The sequence below is a fragment of the Eublepharis macularius genome, chromosome 2 (genome assembly GCF_028583425.1).
Source record: "Eublepharis macularius isolate TG4126 chromosome 2, MPM_Emac_v1.0, whole genome shotgun sequence".
Classification (NCBI taxonomy): Eukaryota; Metazoa; Chordata; class Lepidosauria; order Squamata; family Eublepharidae; genus Eublepharis; species Eublepharis macularius.
The window spans coordinates 24,227,882-24,246,459 of record NC_072791.1 but is presented as its reverse complement, the minus strand read 5'-3'; the positions used below and the strand labels follow the sequence as shown (position 1 = coordinate 24,246,459).

The following is an 18,578-nucleotide window of genomic DNA, read 5'->3' as shown; positions in this document are numbered from 1 at the left end:
TCATCGTGTGAAAAGTGCTGAGTAATGTTTTTCATCATAATTGGGGGATTTTTTTCTCCCTTTTAAAACAGTACCATTGTGAATATGAATATATATTGTATAATAATTCTGCTTTTCTCAGCCTACCGTATACTAGGAGTATCAAAAGTCATCTCTGTCACCGTCCTTGTGGTCAGTCTCCTTATTGCAGCTATGGAAGAGATTTAGTTTAGGAGAGTCCCATACAGTTGTGCTTTTGTGAGACTATCCTTCCGACTCAAGCCGGTACTTCCAGTCCGTTGGAATTGCTGCTGTTTGCTATGAATGCTTGAATGGCTTCCTTGATCAATGGAAGACTGGTGGATCTCCGATGCCTCCATAGAACTCTGGTTGAGAGACTCGGCTGAACTGTTGGGGCTAACATCAACATACTCTCTTTTCAACACCGGGCTGCCTTCAATACTTTTGCTACTGCACACCTGGACTGTGATTCTTTCATTTTTTTTGTCTCTCGGTTCTTTTGTTTTGTACAAGGCCAGCTTGTCCTGTTGACAACTAGCACTGATGTCAATATTCAAGCCACTGTCTGTTCTCAGGAAGCAAGAGTCCACAAGCCTGCTTTGACAAAGATCATCTCCTTCCGAGAAACTGTCTGCCTTGTAACTAGCATAAATGGGACTTGACCGGCTGTCCGCTTTCTTTATGGGGCTCCTATAATACTGCTCTGAAAAACTGCAGGGTGAAAGCCTGCCACTGTTTCTGTAAGAATACGCCCCAATATCCTCAACGCTCAGCTGCCTCCACCGGCCAGGCAGGTCCTCTTCTGACAGGTGGGTATTCCTGCACTCACTACGCATTTTCTGAGACGCTATAGCTTGCTGAGTAGGTATGGCCGAGAAATGATAAGGCTCGTTCGAATAAGGCGACATAGTCCTGGTGAAGGTTGGGGAGTCTTCATTGTCGTCAGCCAACTCCATGTGCTGAATGGATTTCGACTTGGCAAACCGGGGACTCCCCTGGTGGTCGTAACCTGAAGATGGCTTTCTTTCAAACATCTCGTCACGGCTGCTCATGTAAATCGCCTGCTGGGAGGCAGTCAGCGTGCTGGCTTGGGCATTCTCCTTCTCCTCTGACGTTACGCTGAAGCTGGAGTAGGAGCTAGATGTCGGTAAAGAGGTAACGTATTCTGGGAAAGCTTCGTGAGAAAAGCTGGAATGGAAACCATCTTCTTCCACAGTGCTGTCCGTGGAATTCTGGGACCTCAAAAAGCCAACATCTTTAACCTGCATATCAACGCTCTGTCTCCTTTCCCTTCTTCTCTCATCAGGGCAGTAAAGGGCTGTATCGCTGCAGTAGATGTCAGACTTATACTGAGGCCTTGGGCCAAGCTTCCCAACTGAGTCTTGGAAGGCAAGGTCTCTAGCAGATGGGCTTGACAAGCGTGACGACAGACTGTTTGGGTCAGGCTTTTCTAGTACTTTAGCAATGACACAAGTTGGGATGTTGTCTGCAAATGAGGTGTGACACAGAGGTACTGAAAGGCTGCACCCATGCTTCTCCAGGTGGATGCTCACGCGTTCCTGAAATTCAGACGGTAGCTGGAACAGATAAGAAAGGGGAGAAGAAAGAGGCATAAAAGAGTCAATTGGGTCCTGTCAATGGAGAACATCTTCAGACCTGTGTTGTGGTCTAGATGCCACAGATGCTAAATCCATGGCTATTGTAATGAAAACCCTGCAGTGGATTTCCATTGATGGAAGAGGCAGCAATTTTTGCTAATCCCTTCCATCCCCCTCCCCCATGCAGACCTCTGATTTCCCCCTCATGCTGTTTCAGGGAGTTCATCAGCCACAAGGGGCAATTGCGGGGGGGCAGGTGAGCATTTTCAATTTCATTGGGAGGGGGGAGGAAAGAAAGTCACATTCTGCTGAAGGAAATTCTTCTCTCGACGGAAATTTTCAGTGGGATCCAACCCAAAGGAAATAACCTAGTTACTTTCTTCTATAATCATAGATCCAGAGGAGTTGCCGTGTTAGTCTGTAGTAGCAAAATAGTAGAGTCCAGTGGCACCTTTAAGACTAACCAACTTTATTGTAGCCTAAGCTTTCAAGAGCCACAGCTCTCTTCATCATATGGCTCTTGAAAGCTTAGGCTACAATAAAGGTGGATAGTCTTAAAGGTGCTACTAATCTCTTTACTATTTCTCTTCTATGAAATATTAATTCAGAGAGATTATCATGACTAATACTAACAAACCTTAGATGGCCATTCATTGATTTGCGCTGTGTCCCAAAGTTACAGAGCAGTTTACAATATCTGATCAATTCCTTTGCTCTGGCTTCTACTCCTTCATTTTAAGCTTTCCTCATCCCATGCCTTTCACAGACCCACTATTTTTAACATGGAAACACACTTGCAAATAGATACTCAAGATACGAATTTTGAGCATTTCCATTTTAGCTTGTAGCACTCCTGGTTATGGATTTGAGGGCTTTCACTTAGGGTGTATCTCTGCTTAGGATTGCACTGACAATTGACCTTTTCCCACATGCCCAACTCAGCAATAACACAATTGCATATAACTGCAGGAAAGAGAAAGATCTATACCAGGAGTGTTCAACATTTCCAGACATGGGACCCACCTTTAACCCCCTGTTGGCAGCATGGGAATCTACCATGCTGCAAGCATGTGATAAGAGGTCATATGACATCACAGACACATGACAGAAAGAGGGAGGGGCAAAGTTATGACCTTCAGGGGCAGGAAAGACAAATACTAGGAAGTGAGGAAACCAGCCAGGCAGGTTGAGAGATCTCCCTGCTCACCAAAGCTCTCCCTTGCCTTCACTCTCTTTTTGCCCAGCCACATCCAACCCTGCCAGCTGTCCATTTCACCTCACCTGCACTTGCCATGTGGAGCCCCCTAACTGCGAAAAGAAATCAACTATTTTATGAAGATGGTATCGGAAGGTTGGCGGGAATGGGAACATGTTCGACCAAGCTGTGTATACATTGACTTGGAGCCAGCGATGCCCAGGTGGAAAGATAAATGGACAGAGCACCAAGATCTTGTGCTACCTCCCAATATATTACAATGCCCAGAAATTTGTTGCACCTGTGGGAATTTTGTGTTGAATCCAACCTATCGTAGGACCACGAGTGGCAAAACCACCCCCAGAGGAATGAAAATGGTAACAGTGCCAAATACAAATCCAATAGGAAGTTTATAACATCATCAATCTTGCACTTAGTCACTTTACAAGATTGATAATGGTATAAATTTCCTATTGGATTTGTATTTGGCACTGTTATCATTTTCATTCCTCTGGGGGTGGTTTTGCCACTCATGGTCCTGTGATTCGTACCCGGGGAGCCTCTTTTGGCTGTTGTCCAACCCATTGTATGTAATTGTATTGCAAGCTACCTTATGAATATTCTCATTTTGTAAAGTGGTTTCATTTAAATTTTAAAAATTCTTAATTTTTACTGTTCCTCTAACACTAACCACAACCCTAGCCTTATAACCCTAACTCTAATCCTCTACTAGTAATTAAATCTCATTCTAACCCGAACCCTGTAATCTGCTAACCCTAAGTGTAATGTGAACAAACCCTCCGCACCTACATTTTCGGTGGGTTTTTTTTTTGTAGCATTACTATACCAGCTTTACTGACAAAAAGTAGCTTGCAGGAAAATCACTTATTACCATGATAAATGTTTGTGAAATGTGTCGAGGGTAGAGGTCTTGTCTGTAGCAGCAAAGCTTTAGTTCTTTTACGAACAATTTTGCAGGAACAATACGTTAATGGATGCAAATTCTAGTAATTCATTCATCTTTGACCAGCTATTGCCACCATAACGTTTAGCTACCAAACTCACTGAATACAAAGGAAAAGTCAAGAGATACAAAAACATATTTTTTGTGTAGTGAATGTCTCCAGGGCAATTCAACATAGATCAATGTGAAAATTCCTATAATTCTCGGCTTCTTCAGGTGTACTGGACATGCACAGGGGATCGGAGTTGGAGAACAGAGCGCCCTGCATTGTCACCATTGCTGTTAATAAGTAACCAGAAGTGGATAAAGTCGGTGATGTGGTTTACGACTGCAACATGGGCTCAGCTCCAAGTCCCCATAATGTTTTGGCTATTATATGGAGGCCAGTTCAACATCCCAATTAATGGTTCAGGCAACAGGAAAGGAACCAGTTATTCTGTTTTTTTCTCCAGAGCCTATTGTGAAATTCCTTAAGGTTGGGAAAAGGCCAAAAATTTGCCCAGGAATCATAGCTTAGCTGCTTTCTGCACTCCCACCTGGTTAAATGAAAGACTATAACTTTGTGAGACAAGCAAATGGTGTGTGTTATATGGTTATATAGTTTCAAGCCTCTTTACCGAACAACATCTGTATGCTGATGACACCCAACTGTTATCTGCTGATGGACAGCCAGCCGGATTCTGCTCTAGAAAATCTGGCCAGGGCTTTGGACGCTGTGACTGGCTGGTTGAAACAGAGCAGACTGAAGGCAAATCCTATGAAGATGAAGGTCTTTTACCTGGGCTGTGGACTGACAGGTTCTAGAATCCAGCTTCCAACCCTTGATGGGGCACCACTGACACCTGTGCCAGTGGTGAAGAGTTTGGGCATGGTCCTGGATGTCTCCTTGTCAATGGAGGTCCAGATCACGACAGTTGCCAAATCTGCATTTTTTCCATCTTCATCAGATCAAGCAACTTATTCCCTACCTCTCAGCCCACGATCTAGCTATGGTGATCCATGCAACGGTCACCTCCAAGCTGGACTACTGCAACTCGCTGTACACTCGGCTGCCCTTGGGAATGCTCTGGAAACTACAACTGGTCCAGAATGCAGCAGTATGTATCTTGACCAGGACACTGTCCCGGTCACATATAATACCAATCTTGTGCCAGCTGCACTGGCTCCCAGAGGAATTTCAGATCATGTTCAAGTTTCAAGGTCTTAACCTTCAAAGCCCTTAGCAGACTGGGAGCAGCATACCTGCAGAATTGCCTTTCACCGTATGTTCCCCGGAGGCTGCTCCATTCAGCAGACAAAAATCTACTCGTGGTCTGTGGCCCTAGGGAGGTTCACCTTGCCTCAACAAGGGCCAGGGCTTTCAAGGCCCTGGCACCAACCTGGCGGAACTCTCTGTCTGTGGAAACCCAGGCCGAGTTGGATTTATTATCTTTCCGCCGGGCCTGGAAGACAGAGATGTTCTGCCAGGTATATGGGGATTGAGGTGGGTGGGCCACCAAAACTGGCTTCCTGCCAAGGGGAGAAATGTTGCCCCCCCAGCCTATTTCCATCTGGTAGCTGGCAACCCTGTCCCACAGATTTGTTTTACATCTGGTGGATGTACAATATGGTCGCAACTTATATAGGTTTTACTGAGTGATTGATTTTTAATTTATGCTACCGTGTTTTTACTGTATTTATTACTTGTGTGACCCACTCTGAGCCCACTTGTGGGGAGAGTGGAATATAAATTCAATAAAATAAATATATAAATAATAAACCGTCTTTCATCCAAGAAAGTTAATAAAAGTTATTCACCCCGTCTCGGTTTATCCCAAGCCTTATCTGGAATTACTGCTCTCAGAAGCTACTTAGGGCCTGCATGTCTGATGGAGGCTGGAGTAGAGACCACATTGGTCAAACTACACAGCATACTATCTCATTTTAAACATCTTTTAAAACCCCAACCTTCCCTCCCATCCATCTAGTTGAACTGGCAATTAGGTGCTGAATATTGTGGGTCAAAACTCTGTAAACACTGGAATATCATTCAAAATGGATTACCCAAAGAATCCAGCCCTCCCCACCCACACTGGCAATTTTTTGGTAGAGCTGGTAGAAAGTGCTGTCAAGTCATAGTTCACTTATGGCGACCCCAGTTGGCCATAAGACTAACCCCAGTTAGGCAAAAGACTAACAAGAGGTGGTTCTTCATTACCTGCAACCCTGATCTTTGTTGAAGGTATCCTATCCCATTACTAATCCAAGTTGACCTTGCATAGCTTCTGAGATATGATGAGATCAGGCTTGCGTGGACTATCCAGACCAGGGTGGCAACTCTTTGCAGTGGTGCTAATTGAGAACTGTTGTGTTTTGGAGGGAACAGGATAAAAAGAGAACTGGAGAAGGGCTGCGAGGGCAGCCCTCAGTAACAGTGCCAATGGAACTATGTCACTTATGGGTACAAACTGGAAACTATAGTTTCCAGAAATTCCTAGAGCTACCCTTTGTCACTTCTGGGTTATACCCAGAAGTGATGTAGCAATGTCACTGATGTCACAGCCACCCCCATGTCACTGTCCCCAGCTCTCCTGACGGCTGCCAGGGCAGATGCAAGTTCATATTCCCATTCAATCATGAAGCTCACTGGGTGACCTCAGGGTGATCTCTCTCAACTTAGCTTAGACTGGAGTAATTCTGCATAGGACTACACTTCCAAATATCTCATAGGGTTGTTGTGAGGATAGAATGAGTGGGTGAGAGAACTGGGAATGCTACTCTGAGCTTGTGGGATGACGGGCAGGATTTTTAAAAAAAATTAGAGATGGAAAATATGCAGTAAGAAAAAGATGCTGTCACAGCATTAGATTGCTTCTGCCTGACTTAAGTGCTGGACTTGTTACTTTACTGTATTAACTGTTCCTATCAAATGTAAAATGAGAGAAAGAGTGATCAGTAGCAGTTACTGTTCTGATTAAAAATCCATTGGTTACAAGTCTCCCTGTCTTGCTTGTCAAACTTTTCTAACCATCTATATCAAGAAACTCTGTTCTGTGTTCATCATTAGCTTATTGATTGAGTGAGACGAGGAACAGTGAGAACAGAACAGAAATTAATTACCCTTATTGGTCCTGCATCAAAATAAGTACTTTCCCCGTTTCTGCTGAAGGAGCAACTCAACAACCAGTTGAGAACAAGAAGCAGACTTATCTCTGTTCTTGTCAGGAATTCTCCTGACATTCTTACCTAACTTCTTACCTAACTTCTTACCTAACTTCTCACCTTTCTCAACAGTGGTAGAGTTTTGAAAGGAGAAACTTAAAGCCTACCAAACATTGAAACTTCCAGTCAGAAGTATGAAAGGGCAGGTTGTGTTTACTGAATGACAAGCATAATGTACTCTAAAAATGCACCCTCAGAGAAACTGCCATATTTATCATTGTTCCACATTTTGTAGGATTGAGCCCACAAAATGTAAGCCTGGGGCTAAGGTGATCTCTGGCTAAAATAAAGGCCTATCCCACACATTTATGGGACAGCTGCTTCACCATCTTAGAGAAGTCCAAAATTTAGGCAGAACCTAAGAGACATGGCTGCATTTTAAAGGCCTAAATGGGAAAACCACCATTTTAGAAGTTTTGAGGGCATCTAATGAAGTAGTCAATTCACTATGGCAAAAGGAAATACTCCTTTACACAACTTGCGATTAAAATGTGAAATTGACTGTCAGAGCATGTAGTGATGGCCACAGACATAGACAGTTTTAAAGGGGGATTAGATAGATTCATATTAGTGGCTACTAGTCTTGGTGACTAAAGGGAACTTCAGCAACTTCAGGGGAAGGCCTCATCCTCTGTGCCCTGTTGTTGGCCCTCTAGAGTAACTGGTTGGACACTGTGAGACAGGAGGCTGGACTAGATAGACCACTGGTCTGATCCAGCAGGGCTCTTTCCTCTTCCTCCTCCTCCTAAATAACTGCACTTATATACCACTCTTCTAGACAGATTAGTGCCTCACCCAGAGCAGTGAACAAGTTAGTATTATTATCCCCACAATGCAGCTGGGGAACTGTGGCTGAGAGGAGTGGCTTACCCAAGGCCACCTGCTGAGCTCATGGCAATAGTGAGGTTCGAACCAGTAGAGTGCTGATTCACAGCCACACCGCTTAACCACTGTGCTACAGCAGCTCTCTGCTGTAGCACAGTGGTTAAGGAACAATTCAATGAGGAAAGACCTCCCTGAGAATCAATGAGGTACTGCAGGTTGGGTGGGTACATCCCCTCCAACTGTTGAAAAAAATGCCCCTGTCAGGGTTGCCTTTGATGATGCCACACCTCTCGCCTTTACTATCTAGAACTACTCTACATTGATGACCTGTTTTGCCTTGAAAATCCAATTTGATCAATCTCTAGCATCTGTTGCCAGAATCCAAAGAAATGGACCTGTGCATAGCCTTTTGTCCAGTGACTTTGCTGCTCCATCATTACCTTGAATCTTATCTCATGAATCTTGGCTTGGAGCTGTTCCTGGAAAGACTCTGATCCATTCCAGCATGCCTGATTGTTCTTGATAGTTTACAATTTGTGGCTATGGTAGAATATATTTCACTTTTAATCACGGGAAGGGTAGTAGTGGGGGAATGGCTCTGCTTTCCAAGAAAATAAAAATTCTAAGAGCGCTTGTCCAGGCGTTCCTGTACACCTTGAACTTCAAGGACAATGGCATCTATCCTATCTTAGACTGGATGAAATACCTCTAGGGTAGGAGACATGTCAATGTCCAATGAATTTTCTTCAGCCTATGGAGTTTTTCTCCAACTTAAACAGCTCTTCTGTTGGGGGAAGGCTCTTCAGGTTGGAGTAATATTCCAGACTTTGCTCAGTGAATTGATAGGATACAGACCACAATCATGTCAGGAATTCTCCAACAATTCCTTTTCTCACAAAACCCTGTCCAGATAGAGGCTGTCTAAGCTCATCCCATCCTCTTAATTCAATATCAACAACAACAACAACAACAACAATATTTGATTTATATACCCCCCTTCAGGACAATTTAATGGCCACTCAGCGGTTTACAAAGTACATTATTATTATCCCCACAACAATCACCCTGTGAGGTGGATGGGGCTGAGAGAGCTCTGAGAAGCTGTGACTGACCCAAGGTCACCCAGCTGGCCTCAAGTGGAGGAGTGAGGAATCAAACCCAGCTCTCCAGATTAGAATCCCACCGCTCTTAACCACAACACCAAACTGGCTCTTAATTTCACTGTGTTGGCTGCTCTCTGGAGGCTTAAACAATCAAATCAATACAAGAAGGATAGAGAAGGATAGACCTGAAGATGTTTTCAGCCTAGCACACTGGGGTGTACCCAAGGAGCCTTCCTCCAATGTAAGTGGCTTTTCCTCCAATGGAAGAGCCATTTGCATAGGAGAAAGGCTCTTTAGATTGGAGGAAGGCTTCAAACTTGAGCCAAATGGAAAGGTGGAATATAAATATTTTAATAAATAAATACACTTTCTCAGAGGAGTGGTAAGATAGGGGTGCAATCCACTTCCCCTCCCAGCCTCCAACTGCAGCCAGCTGGGAAGTTCAGAGTATGATGGCGCCCCTATTTCTCTGGACCTGATCCTCAAAGGTAACACTATTGCTTCTGAAAAGTCAAAGTGAGCAGGTTGGGTGGGGTCGGTCTTAAACAGCCTGCTGCAGAATATCAAAGAGACTTCCCTACCACAGACAGTCACTGTCTTGGATGCCCCTCCTGAGTTTTTCCATTTGGCTTTGATGCGCCTTTCAGTGCTATCCTATCCCTACTGCCTTTCCCTCCTGACATCTTGATCTCGGGTCCCAAGGCAGCCTCTTCTTCTCCGTGCCTCTAAGTGAGGGTTCCTTATAGCCTACTAGGATGCTGATGTTCACTTGGGCACATCACTCCCCTCCTGTCCCGGCTATGCCTTTTTTTCATTTTCTTCCATTTTCTTCTGGCCCTTCCTTGACTATACTCAGCAACAGGCCCAGCCTTTGGCTTTCTCCCTTCCCTGTAGAGCAGTAGCAGGCCACAGCAATAGACATCTTATTGCATTTCATGGACAAGTGGTTTTTTTTTTTTACATTACCTCAGAAAGTTTATGCGCCCTGTCGTAATTCTTGCTACACTGGAGCAGTTGAGCAGCTAAATTGCAATCCTTTCTATAGAGCTCCTGCAAAAACAACATACAATGATATATAAATAAAAGACTGAGGATTATAGACAGCATCTAAATCTGTATAGATCCCTTATTCTGGGAAAGTGCAGAATATGCTTAATGTTTGAAAACGCAAGTAAGGCATTGATCCAGTCTGGGACTAAAAAAGCCCGACCGATTCTATAAGAAATAATAGAAGGCTGAAGTCATTATGACACTGGGCGTGGGACTTCATAATCCAACACTGTGACCTAACCTAGACACATCTTTGCTTGAAGGATGTCCACATTATAACTAGGATGGTGAATAATAACATTCAATTTATATACCATCCTTCAGGATGACTTAATGCCCACTCAGAGCAGTTTACAAAGTATGATATTATCCCTACAACAATCATCCTGCTAGGTAGGTAGGGCTGAGAGAGCTCTGGAAGAGCTGTGACTGACCCAAGGTCACCGAACTGGCTTCAAATGTAGGAGTGGGGACTCAAATCCGGTTCTCCAGATTAGAGTTCTGCCGCTCTTAACCACTACACCAAACTGGCTCTCAAGAAAAAAATGGATCTCGGCTAAGCCAGAAATCAAAATATAGAAGTATTGATGCCAAGACTAATCAACCAATGTGGGCCATTTAATATCAATCAGTGAATAAGAATGTTTGTTGCAACACCAAGTATAAATGATATGCGACTCAGTCCACTGACTTAAGTTTCTCTGAGACGTGATGCTGTGGTGTTCATACTTATTTACTGGTTCATACTTATTCACAGCCTAGCCTGGCCAAAAATCATAGGTATCGAAGACCAGGGCTGCAGCCAGAACGAGGTGGTGCTACAGCTGAGGCACCAGTATGCGTGGTTTTTAAAGAAACAATAAAATTGGTCACAATGTGTATTTTGATCAGTGGTGGGTGGTACTGCTGGTCTGCACATGTATGTATTTTTTGAAAGCCACCCATGTCCCAGACACACTTAACTGGTCCTGAAAAGGCTGCTTTTAGCCAGAGTGATTGAGCAAGGCAGGGGGTTTCAAGGGATGGGGGAGGTGCTTCAGTTATTTATGTAAAACGGGTGTTCCTTTGACATGCACAGAAGCCTCCAAAATTAAAAATAACTGCCCTTATTCGACACACACATTTCTGACAAAGTGCATAAATACTAAAAAAATACACATGGCCATGTAAGTCTAGGAAAAAGGTTCTATTTTTTCTTTCTTTTTGGAGCTCCACCTGCTGATTGTAAGGAAAAAACCTTCCATGGGCTCAGAGGGAGAGGGAATAGTTGACAGGCTGCTTATCGACCGAGGGGGAGTGGGGGTTCTGCCACTGTGTCCCAAAACAAGAATGGAAGGATGCCTCAATTCATTAAGGATCGTTTAGGTGGGTAGCCATGTTGGTCTGCAGAAGAACAGCAGGATTTCAGTCCCGTGGCACCTCAGATATCAAGAAGACTTTCAGAGTGTAAGCTTTCAAGAACCTGAAGAAGGGAGCTCTGACTCTCGGAAGATTATACTCTGAAAATCAATTCATTATAGAGTTGTTATTGTTATTGTTTGTGTCATTCCTGAAGCCTGAATTCCAGAAAAACTAGGCCTTTTATCATGGTAACTGGGTAAGGGAGAACAGGTGTGAGAATAACGCTCCAGCTCCTTAATTGCAAAAATGTTTCCGACATAATCTGCTCAACAACAGACACATGCACCACACGCCGAGTTCTTTCATATGTAACTTGGCTGGCAGCAATTTCCGTAATGGCTCAATATTAACTTAGCTCAATGCAATTTCTCATTGATAAGGCCTTTGCCGTTTTTGTTTGCAGATAACAGTTTGAAATGACTTGCTTGAATCTACCAGGGTGTTATTCCCCCTCTCCTTGAGGGTGTCGATTTTGTCTAAGCATATAATGCGCCAGAAAGAAGACAAAGAGAAGACAAAGAGAAATCAAAAGATTTTCTCAAGCCGAGGACCAAACACGTTCTGTGTGGCCCTCAAAGGACGGATTGATGTAGCAACTAGCATCACTGCTGGGAAACATTCAACAGAGTAACAAAAGAAATAAACATGATGAATGGAATGTGCTTGAGGCACACGTTTGCTGGTCCAAATGCCGTCATTTATCATTTGTACCAAATAATACTTTCAGGCTCAAATCACACATGCAATCAGCATTAGGGTAGGTCCTTGAAAATGAGCCAGTTGAAATGATGTTTCAATTACCTACTGTATGCATCAGTAGCAAACTGCACGGATTTGCTTGGCAGATTTGTGAAGTCATGGGGCAGTTAACAGTGGTGTGGGACTATCCTCCATATTTAGCGAGGCATGTTACCAGTGCAGTCCTAAGCAGAATTAAGTCTTTCTAAGAGTCTCTCTACACAAGCCATCTTACATGGGGATGCTCAAGTGACTTACCTTCTTGGTAGTCTTATATTCAAGTGTACTCTGTCTCCCTAACGGTGCATGTGTATCCACAATGGGAGAACAAGTGTAAGATCTTTCACTTGATCCTACTCATGTAAAATGTCTTGAGTAGAGAGACTCTCAGTCCACTGAAGTTAAGGGCTTAGGCTGGAGTAACTCTGCTTAGGATTTCACTGTTAGAAGGGTGTAACTCCACTTAAGATTGCACCGTGAACAATTTAATCATTGGTTGTTGTGGCTTTTCCGGGCTGTATTGCCGTGGTCTTGGCATTGTAGTTCCTGACGTTTCGCCAGCAGCTGTGGCTGGCATCTTCAGAGGTGTAGCACCAAAAGACAGAGATCTCTCAGTGTCACTGTGACAGCCACAGCTGCTGGCGAAACGTCAGGAACTACAATGCCAAGACCATGGCAATACAGCCCGGAAAACCCACAACAACCATCGTTCTCCGGCCGTGAAAGCCTTCGACAATTTAATCATTACTCCCGACTAGGTGGAACACAACAAGCTAAAGAGGATATGGGTAGCAACAAAGGAATAACATCACATAGTGCAATCAGTATTGTGGTAGTTCCTTGAAATGGCAACTGTGGGCCAGTTCAGTACTTTTATCTTCCATAATGCCTGAACTTGAGGGCATCCAATTAAGATCATGGGCAATACATTCAAGGACAAACAAAAGGAAGTCCCCCAAAGTATCCTCTTCATAGAACTTGTTGATAACTTGGTCACTAGCTTAGATGGCTTTAGAAAGAGATCAGACCAGATTCATGGAAGGTAGCTATGATGGCTAACAGCCACGGATAGACCTAAATGGCACCTCCATATTCATAGGCTGTGAAAAGTCTTTATTTGGTGGGGACAACAACTAAGGTTGCCTGCTCTGAGTTGGGAAATTTCTGGAGATTTGGGGGAGGGGGGGTGGAACCTGGGAAGGATGGAGTTTGAGGAGATGGGGGCCCTCAGTGAGGGTAATGCATAGAGTCCACTTTCCAAAACAGCCATTTTTTCCAGGGGAACTGATCTGTGTAGCCTGGAGGTCACTTTTAATTCGGGGAGATCTCCAATCACCCCCTGGAGGCTGGCGTCCCTGGCAACAACAGTGAGAAACGTTGGCCTCCCTGCCCTGCTTGTAGGCTTTTGGTGGGGGGGGCATCTGGTTGCCCCCGTTTGAAACAAGATTCTGGAATAGATGGATCATTGGTTTGATTAATCAGGACTGTTCTTACATTCTTATGTCTTGTGAGAAGGCTACCAAAGTAATTTTGGTGATGATCACCATAGGCAAACAAGAGGAACTGTGAGAGCCTAGGAGGCCATTTTGCACAAATAATCTGCCTCAGGGAGCAGCTTCTGTGTGGCTGCTTCTGTGTGGCTGCATTTCTCAGCAACCACCATATTGCTGATCACATGTCAATCAGTACCCAATAATAATAACAACATTTGATTTATATACTGCCCTTCAGGAGGACTTAACACTCACTCAAAGCGGTTTACAAAGTATGTTATTATTATCCTCACAACAACAAACACTATGTGAGGTGAGTGGGGCTAAGATAGCTCCTAGAAGGTTTGACTGATCCAAGGTCACCCAGCTGGCTTCAAGTGTAGGAGTGGGGAATCAAACCCGGTTCTCCAGATTAGAGTCTCGCGCTCTTAAGCACTACACCAAACTGGCTCTCTAATGGCCTTGCAACCGTGCCATCCCATGGATAACTAAACATCTTCTGTTCCAGGTGGGCAGCTGTATTAGTCTGGACAAAAAGTTTGCAGTAGCAGGACAAAAAGTCCAGTAGCCCTGGGGAACAAAATTGTCCAGGGTGTAAGTTTTGATTCAGTTTGGTGTAGTGGTTAAGAGCGGCGGGACTCTAATCTGGAGAACCGGATTTGATTCCCCACTCCATTGTTTGAAGCCAGCTGGGTGACCTTGGGTCAGTCACAACATTTTGGAGCTCTCTCAGCCCCACCCACCTCACAGAGTGATTTTTGTGGGGATAATAATTACACACTGTATAAACCGCTCTGAGTGGGTCTTAAGTTGTCTGGAAGGACAGTATATAAATCAAATATTATTATTATTCACAAAAGCTTATCCCCTAGAAAATTTTGTTGGTCTTCACTGCTGGACCTGAATTTTATTCAAAATACCTTCTGGACAGCTGAAAACTAGCTTGAGAAATAATATCTAGAAAGTATATGGCAAAAGATATGCTAGCCTTCGACTGTGCAAAAACTCTTCAGAAAAAAAGACTGTCGATTTAGAAAGAGTGGAGCTGTCAGCAAACTAACCTATTGAACTGGGAAAGGTGCTTCAGGAGGGGGTAGTTTGGAGTGGAGAATGCAGAGAGTTCGTAACTCTTTTGCGACTCTAAATTGCTTTGACCCCCACCCCCCTCAATTGCACTGCACTGCAGCGTTTTAAATATGTGCTTGCCTTTCCAAACACATATTCTGAACTCCTCTGGAGGCAAGCCACAGAGACCGGTGATTAAGTACTTGCTACCTCCTCCACTTCAAAGTGCCCACTTTTAAAAGGACTGTTGGGGCTACCATTACATGGCTTTATGTACAATCTATATTTTGGACATAATAGCACTTAATATACTAAGTTTAAGTTTGGCTGGAACATGCTGACTGTCGGAGACAGACCCAAGACATTTCAGTGTCTGAGTCAGGAAATCCAAAATGGCACCTTCAATAACAGTAATATATAATAAACTAAACAATATAATTTGCTGTCCATAAATAGTACCCTAAGATCAAGTCCTGCTGGAGGTGGGCTCCTGCAACCTGCCTAACAGAAGAGCTAACTCAGCTTGATATGCAGGGGGAAAAAACACATTACACATAAATGGAAAATATACAACATACAACTTGCAATGAACTTATGAATATGCAACTGTCATTGCTCTAGGAATACAGTCAAATGAACATTTCCTACAAGCTCCTATAATTATAGGATTAGAAGATAACATTTTAAAAGTAGCCACTGAGACAGATTAATGGTGTAATAGAAATGGAGCAATTAATAATAGTGAGAGACATAACAGCTCAGTATTTCTGATATAACTGTCCATAATTTCATACTCTTCTGACCGTGACAAACGTCTGACATTCAATACTTACATTATCTTCGGACAGTTTATCAATTGTCACCTTGGCTTCTATTAAGTGGTTATTGAGGGCTATTATTTCGTGGCTTAAAGCTCTTTTTTCTTCTTCGTAATGTTGACCCTGCGTACAAAAACAATCCAGTCAACACTTTTTTCCCCTCAAGACATGCCATTGAATATTGTTTTCAAAGCTAACGAAAAACATAATTTCTCCCCTTTCCAAGCAGTTTACGTACTACTTTTACTTTCTTACTAAACAGGAGATGATAGGAACTGAAAGCCCAAACTGAAAAATGAATGACTCACTTGGGGCAATTTCACCAGCGAAGGTAAATGGGCTTTAGCTTAAATTAGCCCATTACAAGTACGAAGAACACTACATTGGCAAGGAAGTACACTTGTTTTCTCATCCATATTCTCTCTCTCATTCATAAAATTCATCTCTGGTACAAACAAAACGAGAGAGGTTCAAAGACATATTTAAGTTGCTCATCCAGAAATGCCTTACACTTTTACTAGAACCCTACCCCAACCATCTCATTTATTTATTTATATATTAATTTACTTCATTTACAAAACCCACTTTTCTCCCCAATGAGGACCCAAAGCACCACACAATATTCCTCCCTTGTCCTTTTTTATCCTCACAACAACTCTGCGAGGTAGGTTAGGCTGAGTGTGTGACGGGCCCCAGGTCACCCAGCGATCTTCCATGGCACAATGGAGATTTGAACCGGCATCTCCTAGTCTGACATTCTAACCACTATATCATACCCGCCAAGCTTCTCCCATCATGGGGGTCTCCTAGGGGTGTGCGATCCTGCATCCATATACCGGCTAATTAGCCAGATTTATTCTGATCCAGTAAACTCTGGCTACACCAGTTCAAAATAGAGGATCCAAGATCAGATCTAGGAGGTTGGATACTAATGGGCTGGATTAAACTGAGTTTATTCAGTATACTCCAGCAAACACTGCAGGCTGGCTTTTGTTTTTCTTTCCAGGCAGGGGCAGGGAGGCAAGACCGTCTCCCTCCCATGCCCTCCCAGCTCCCCATGCTCCCAGCTGGCTCCTCCCCCAGCCTCTCTGCCTGCTGCCTCCAGTCCCCCACCGGCCTCATGCTACTCTCGTGCCTTGGAATTTGCCTCCACGGTGCTTTGAGCCACTTTGTGTTGCTTCTCTCTCTCCCTCGCTGTTGCTCTGCCTCTGCTGCCTGCTTTTCTCCGTGAGGCAAGGGACGTGGATTCCCTCCCATCCCGCTTCCATCCCAGCTTGAGCTTTGAAAAAGCCCTTCAAGCTTCCATCAGCCACCTTTTAAACTCTGTGGCTTTCCAGCAAGACTCACCCCCCCCCCCGCTTCAGTTAAGGATTCTCTGGTTTGACATTGTGGTTCTCTGGCTTGACACTGGGATTCTCTGGTTTGAGATTGGTTCCGTTGCTGTAGTTTGGTTCTGTTGGACTTTGTAAGTTCAGTTTGCATTGGGAGTGTGACTTGCACTGGGACTGGATTTAGGTCAGGGTTTAACTTAGCTTAAGGTTTCCCCTTGCCTGGTAAGTCTTGGAGATATTTTCCCCATAGAAAACAATGGAGAGTAGCTGGGGCACCTTGTTCAGGGGCCCATGGAATTGGACCCCTGGGTCCAATCTTCCTGAATCTTGGGGCGTCCTTAGTGGACAGGGAGGTGTAGCTTCCCTGCAAATTTGGTAGAGTTTGCTTGAAAAATATCCCCCAGCCTCACCGGATAGTTTTCCCCATAGGGAATAATGAATGGATAAAATTTTAATTCTCTAATCCCACTGAACCAGATTAGAGAATCTGACCCAGATTTCAGGGATACTGATTTTTTATGGTAGCTCTGATACTCAGATCTGGGGTGAGCTGATTTTTTTTCGGTGCCAACTGGTAGTGTCTGCATAGCTAAGAGCGGTCTCCCCCCGAGCCATCACAAACTCTCTTAGATAAATTATTTGGAATGTCTCATCCAGGTAAAAGTTTCTCAAGCTCCTAATGACACTGTACAACTTGGACTCAGGGAATGTCTCAGGGAAAGGCAAGTACCTTTCTGTCTCTCCATGGGGTATCAGTGCAGGGAGCCAGCTGCTGAGTCTGCCCAGCTGGATTTGGCTGCCGCACCAAACCATCCTTATCCAGTTCTGCAACCAGACAGGTATAAAGTCCACTGAGAGGATGCACACCGTGGCAGGAGGAAGACTGGCTTGGCCCCATTCATCAGCCAGAGAAGAAACAGATGAGAGGAGGATAGTTCCCTCATTCCCTGCCAGAAAGAACTCCACTCTAATAATCAGTTCCCCAGTAACTGAAGAAATGAAGGAAACGATCCTCTGGCATCTTGTGGCTGACTAAAGAACTTAGGGGTAAAGGACAGTGGAAAAGAGTGCCAGTGAGGGTAGTACAGCCAGGCCCAACCGCATGTAAATTCCATCAAACCGATGTAGCCCCTTTCCTTCCCGTCTGTGTCTTGTCTTTTTCCGGTTGTAGGCTTACGATAAGGAACTGTCTTTCTTTATTACTCTCATCTGCTCTGAGGCAAACATTTGAAAAGCGAGATGTAAATTTAATAAGCAGAGACGGCCTGCAGCATCTGTATGTCTGCATGGCTGGGATCAAGACGACAGAAATGAGGTTCTCAGTACCGGATGAGCACATCCAAGTTACTATAAAATCACATGGTGGACAGAGACATGGTTTGTACCATGCCGCTAAGTCTGCAGACATTCCGATACAAGACTTTGTATGTTGTCTCATATAAAGAAATTGCTGCACAAAGAGATATGCCTTCTCCCTGACATTCTTGTTTTCTATGTCCTTGATCCCACCGAGTCTTTTAAACAGGTCAACAGGCATAGTTTGGGAATGAGATAAAATTTACCATTAATATACTATTTGCTAAAACCACAATCCATTTCCTAAAAGATATACAGATACCCATTTGTTTCTGCTGCAGGTTTTAATCAATTCATGTGCAGGTGAGAAAGCCTGGGCTCGTTCATCTGACAATAAATTGCAGAGGGGACTTTGTTTGTTTGTTTGTTTATTACACAATTTTTACCCCACCTTTCCACCCTCATGGGGCAAGCAAGGCAGCTAACAAAGACATACAAAT

General features: G+C 44.0%; 1 protein-coding gene across 1 annotated transcript in view; it reads right to left on the bottom strand.

Moving 5' to 3' along the window:
• Positions 1 to 203: 203 nt before the first annotated feature.
• The window catches only part of BEGAIN (brain enriched guanylate kinase associated), a 260,162-nt gene continuing 241,787 nt past the window's right edge, over positions 204 to 18,578 (bottom strand). Inside the window, exons 6-8 of the mRNA XM_054972391.1 lie at positions 15,467 to 15,574; positions 9,853 to 9,936; positions 204 to 1,577 (exon numbers count right to left, since the gene is read on the bottom strand). Of these exons, the coding sequence (XP_054828366.1) occupies positions 204 to 1,577; positions 9,853 to 9,936; positions 15,467 to 15,574 (1,566 nt within the window). The remainder of the gene's footprint in view (positions 1,578 to 9,852; positions 9,937 to 15,466; positions 15,575 to 18,578) is intronic.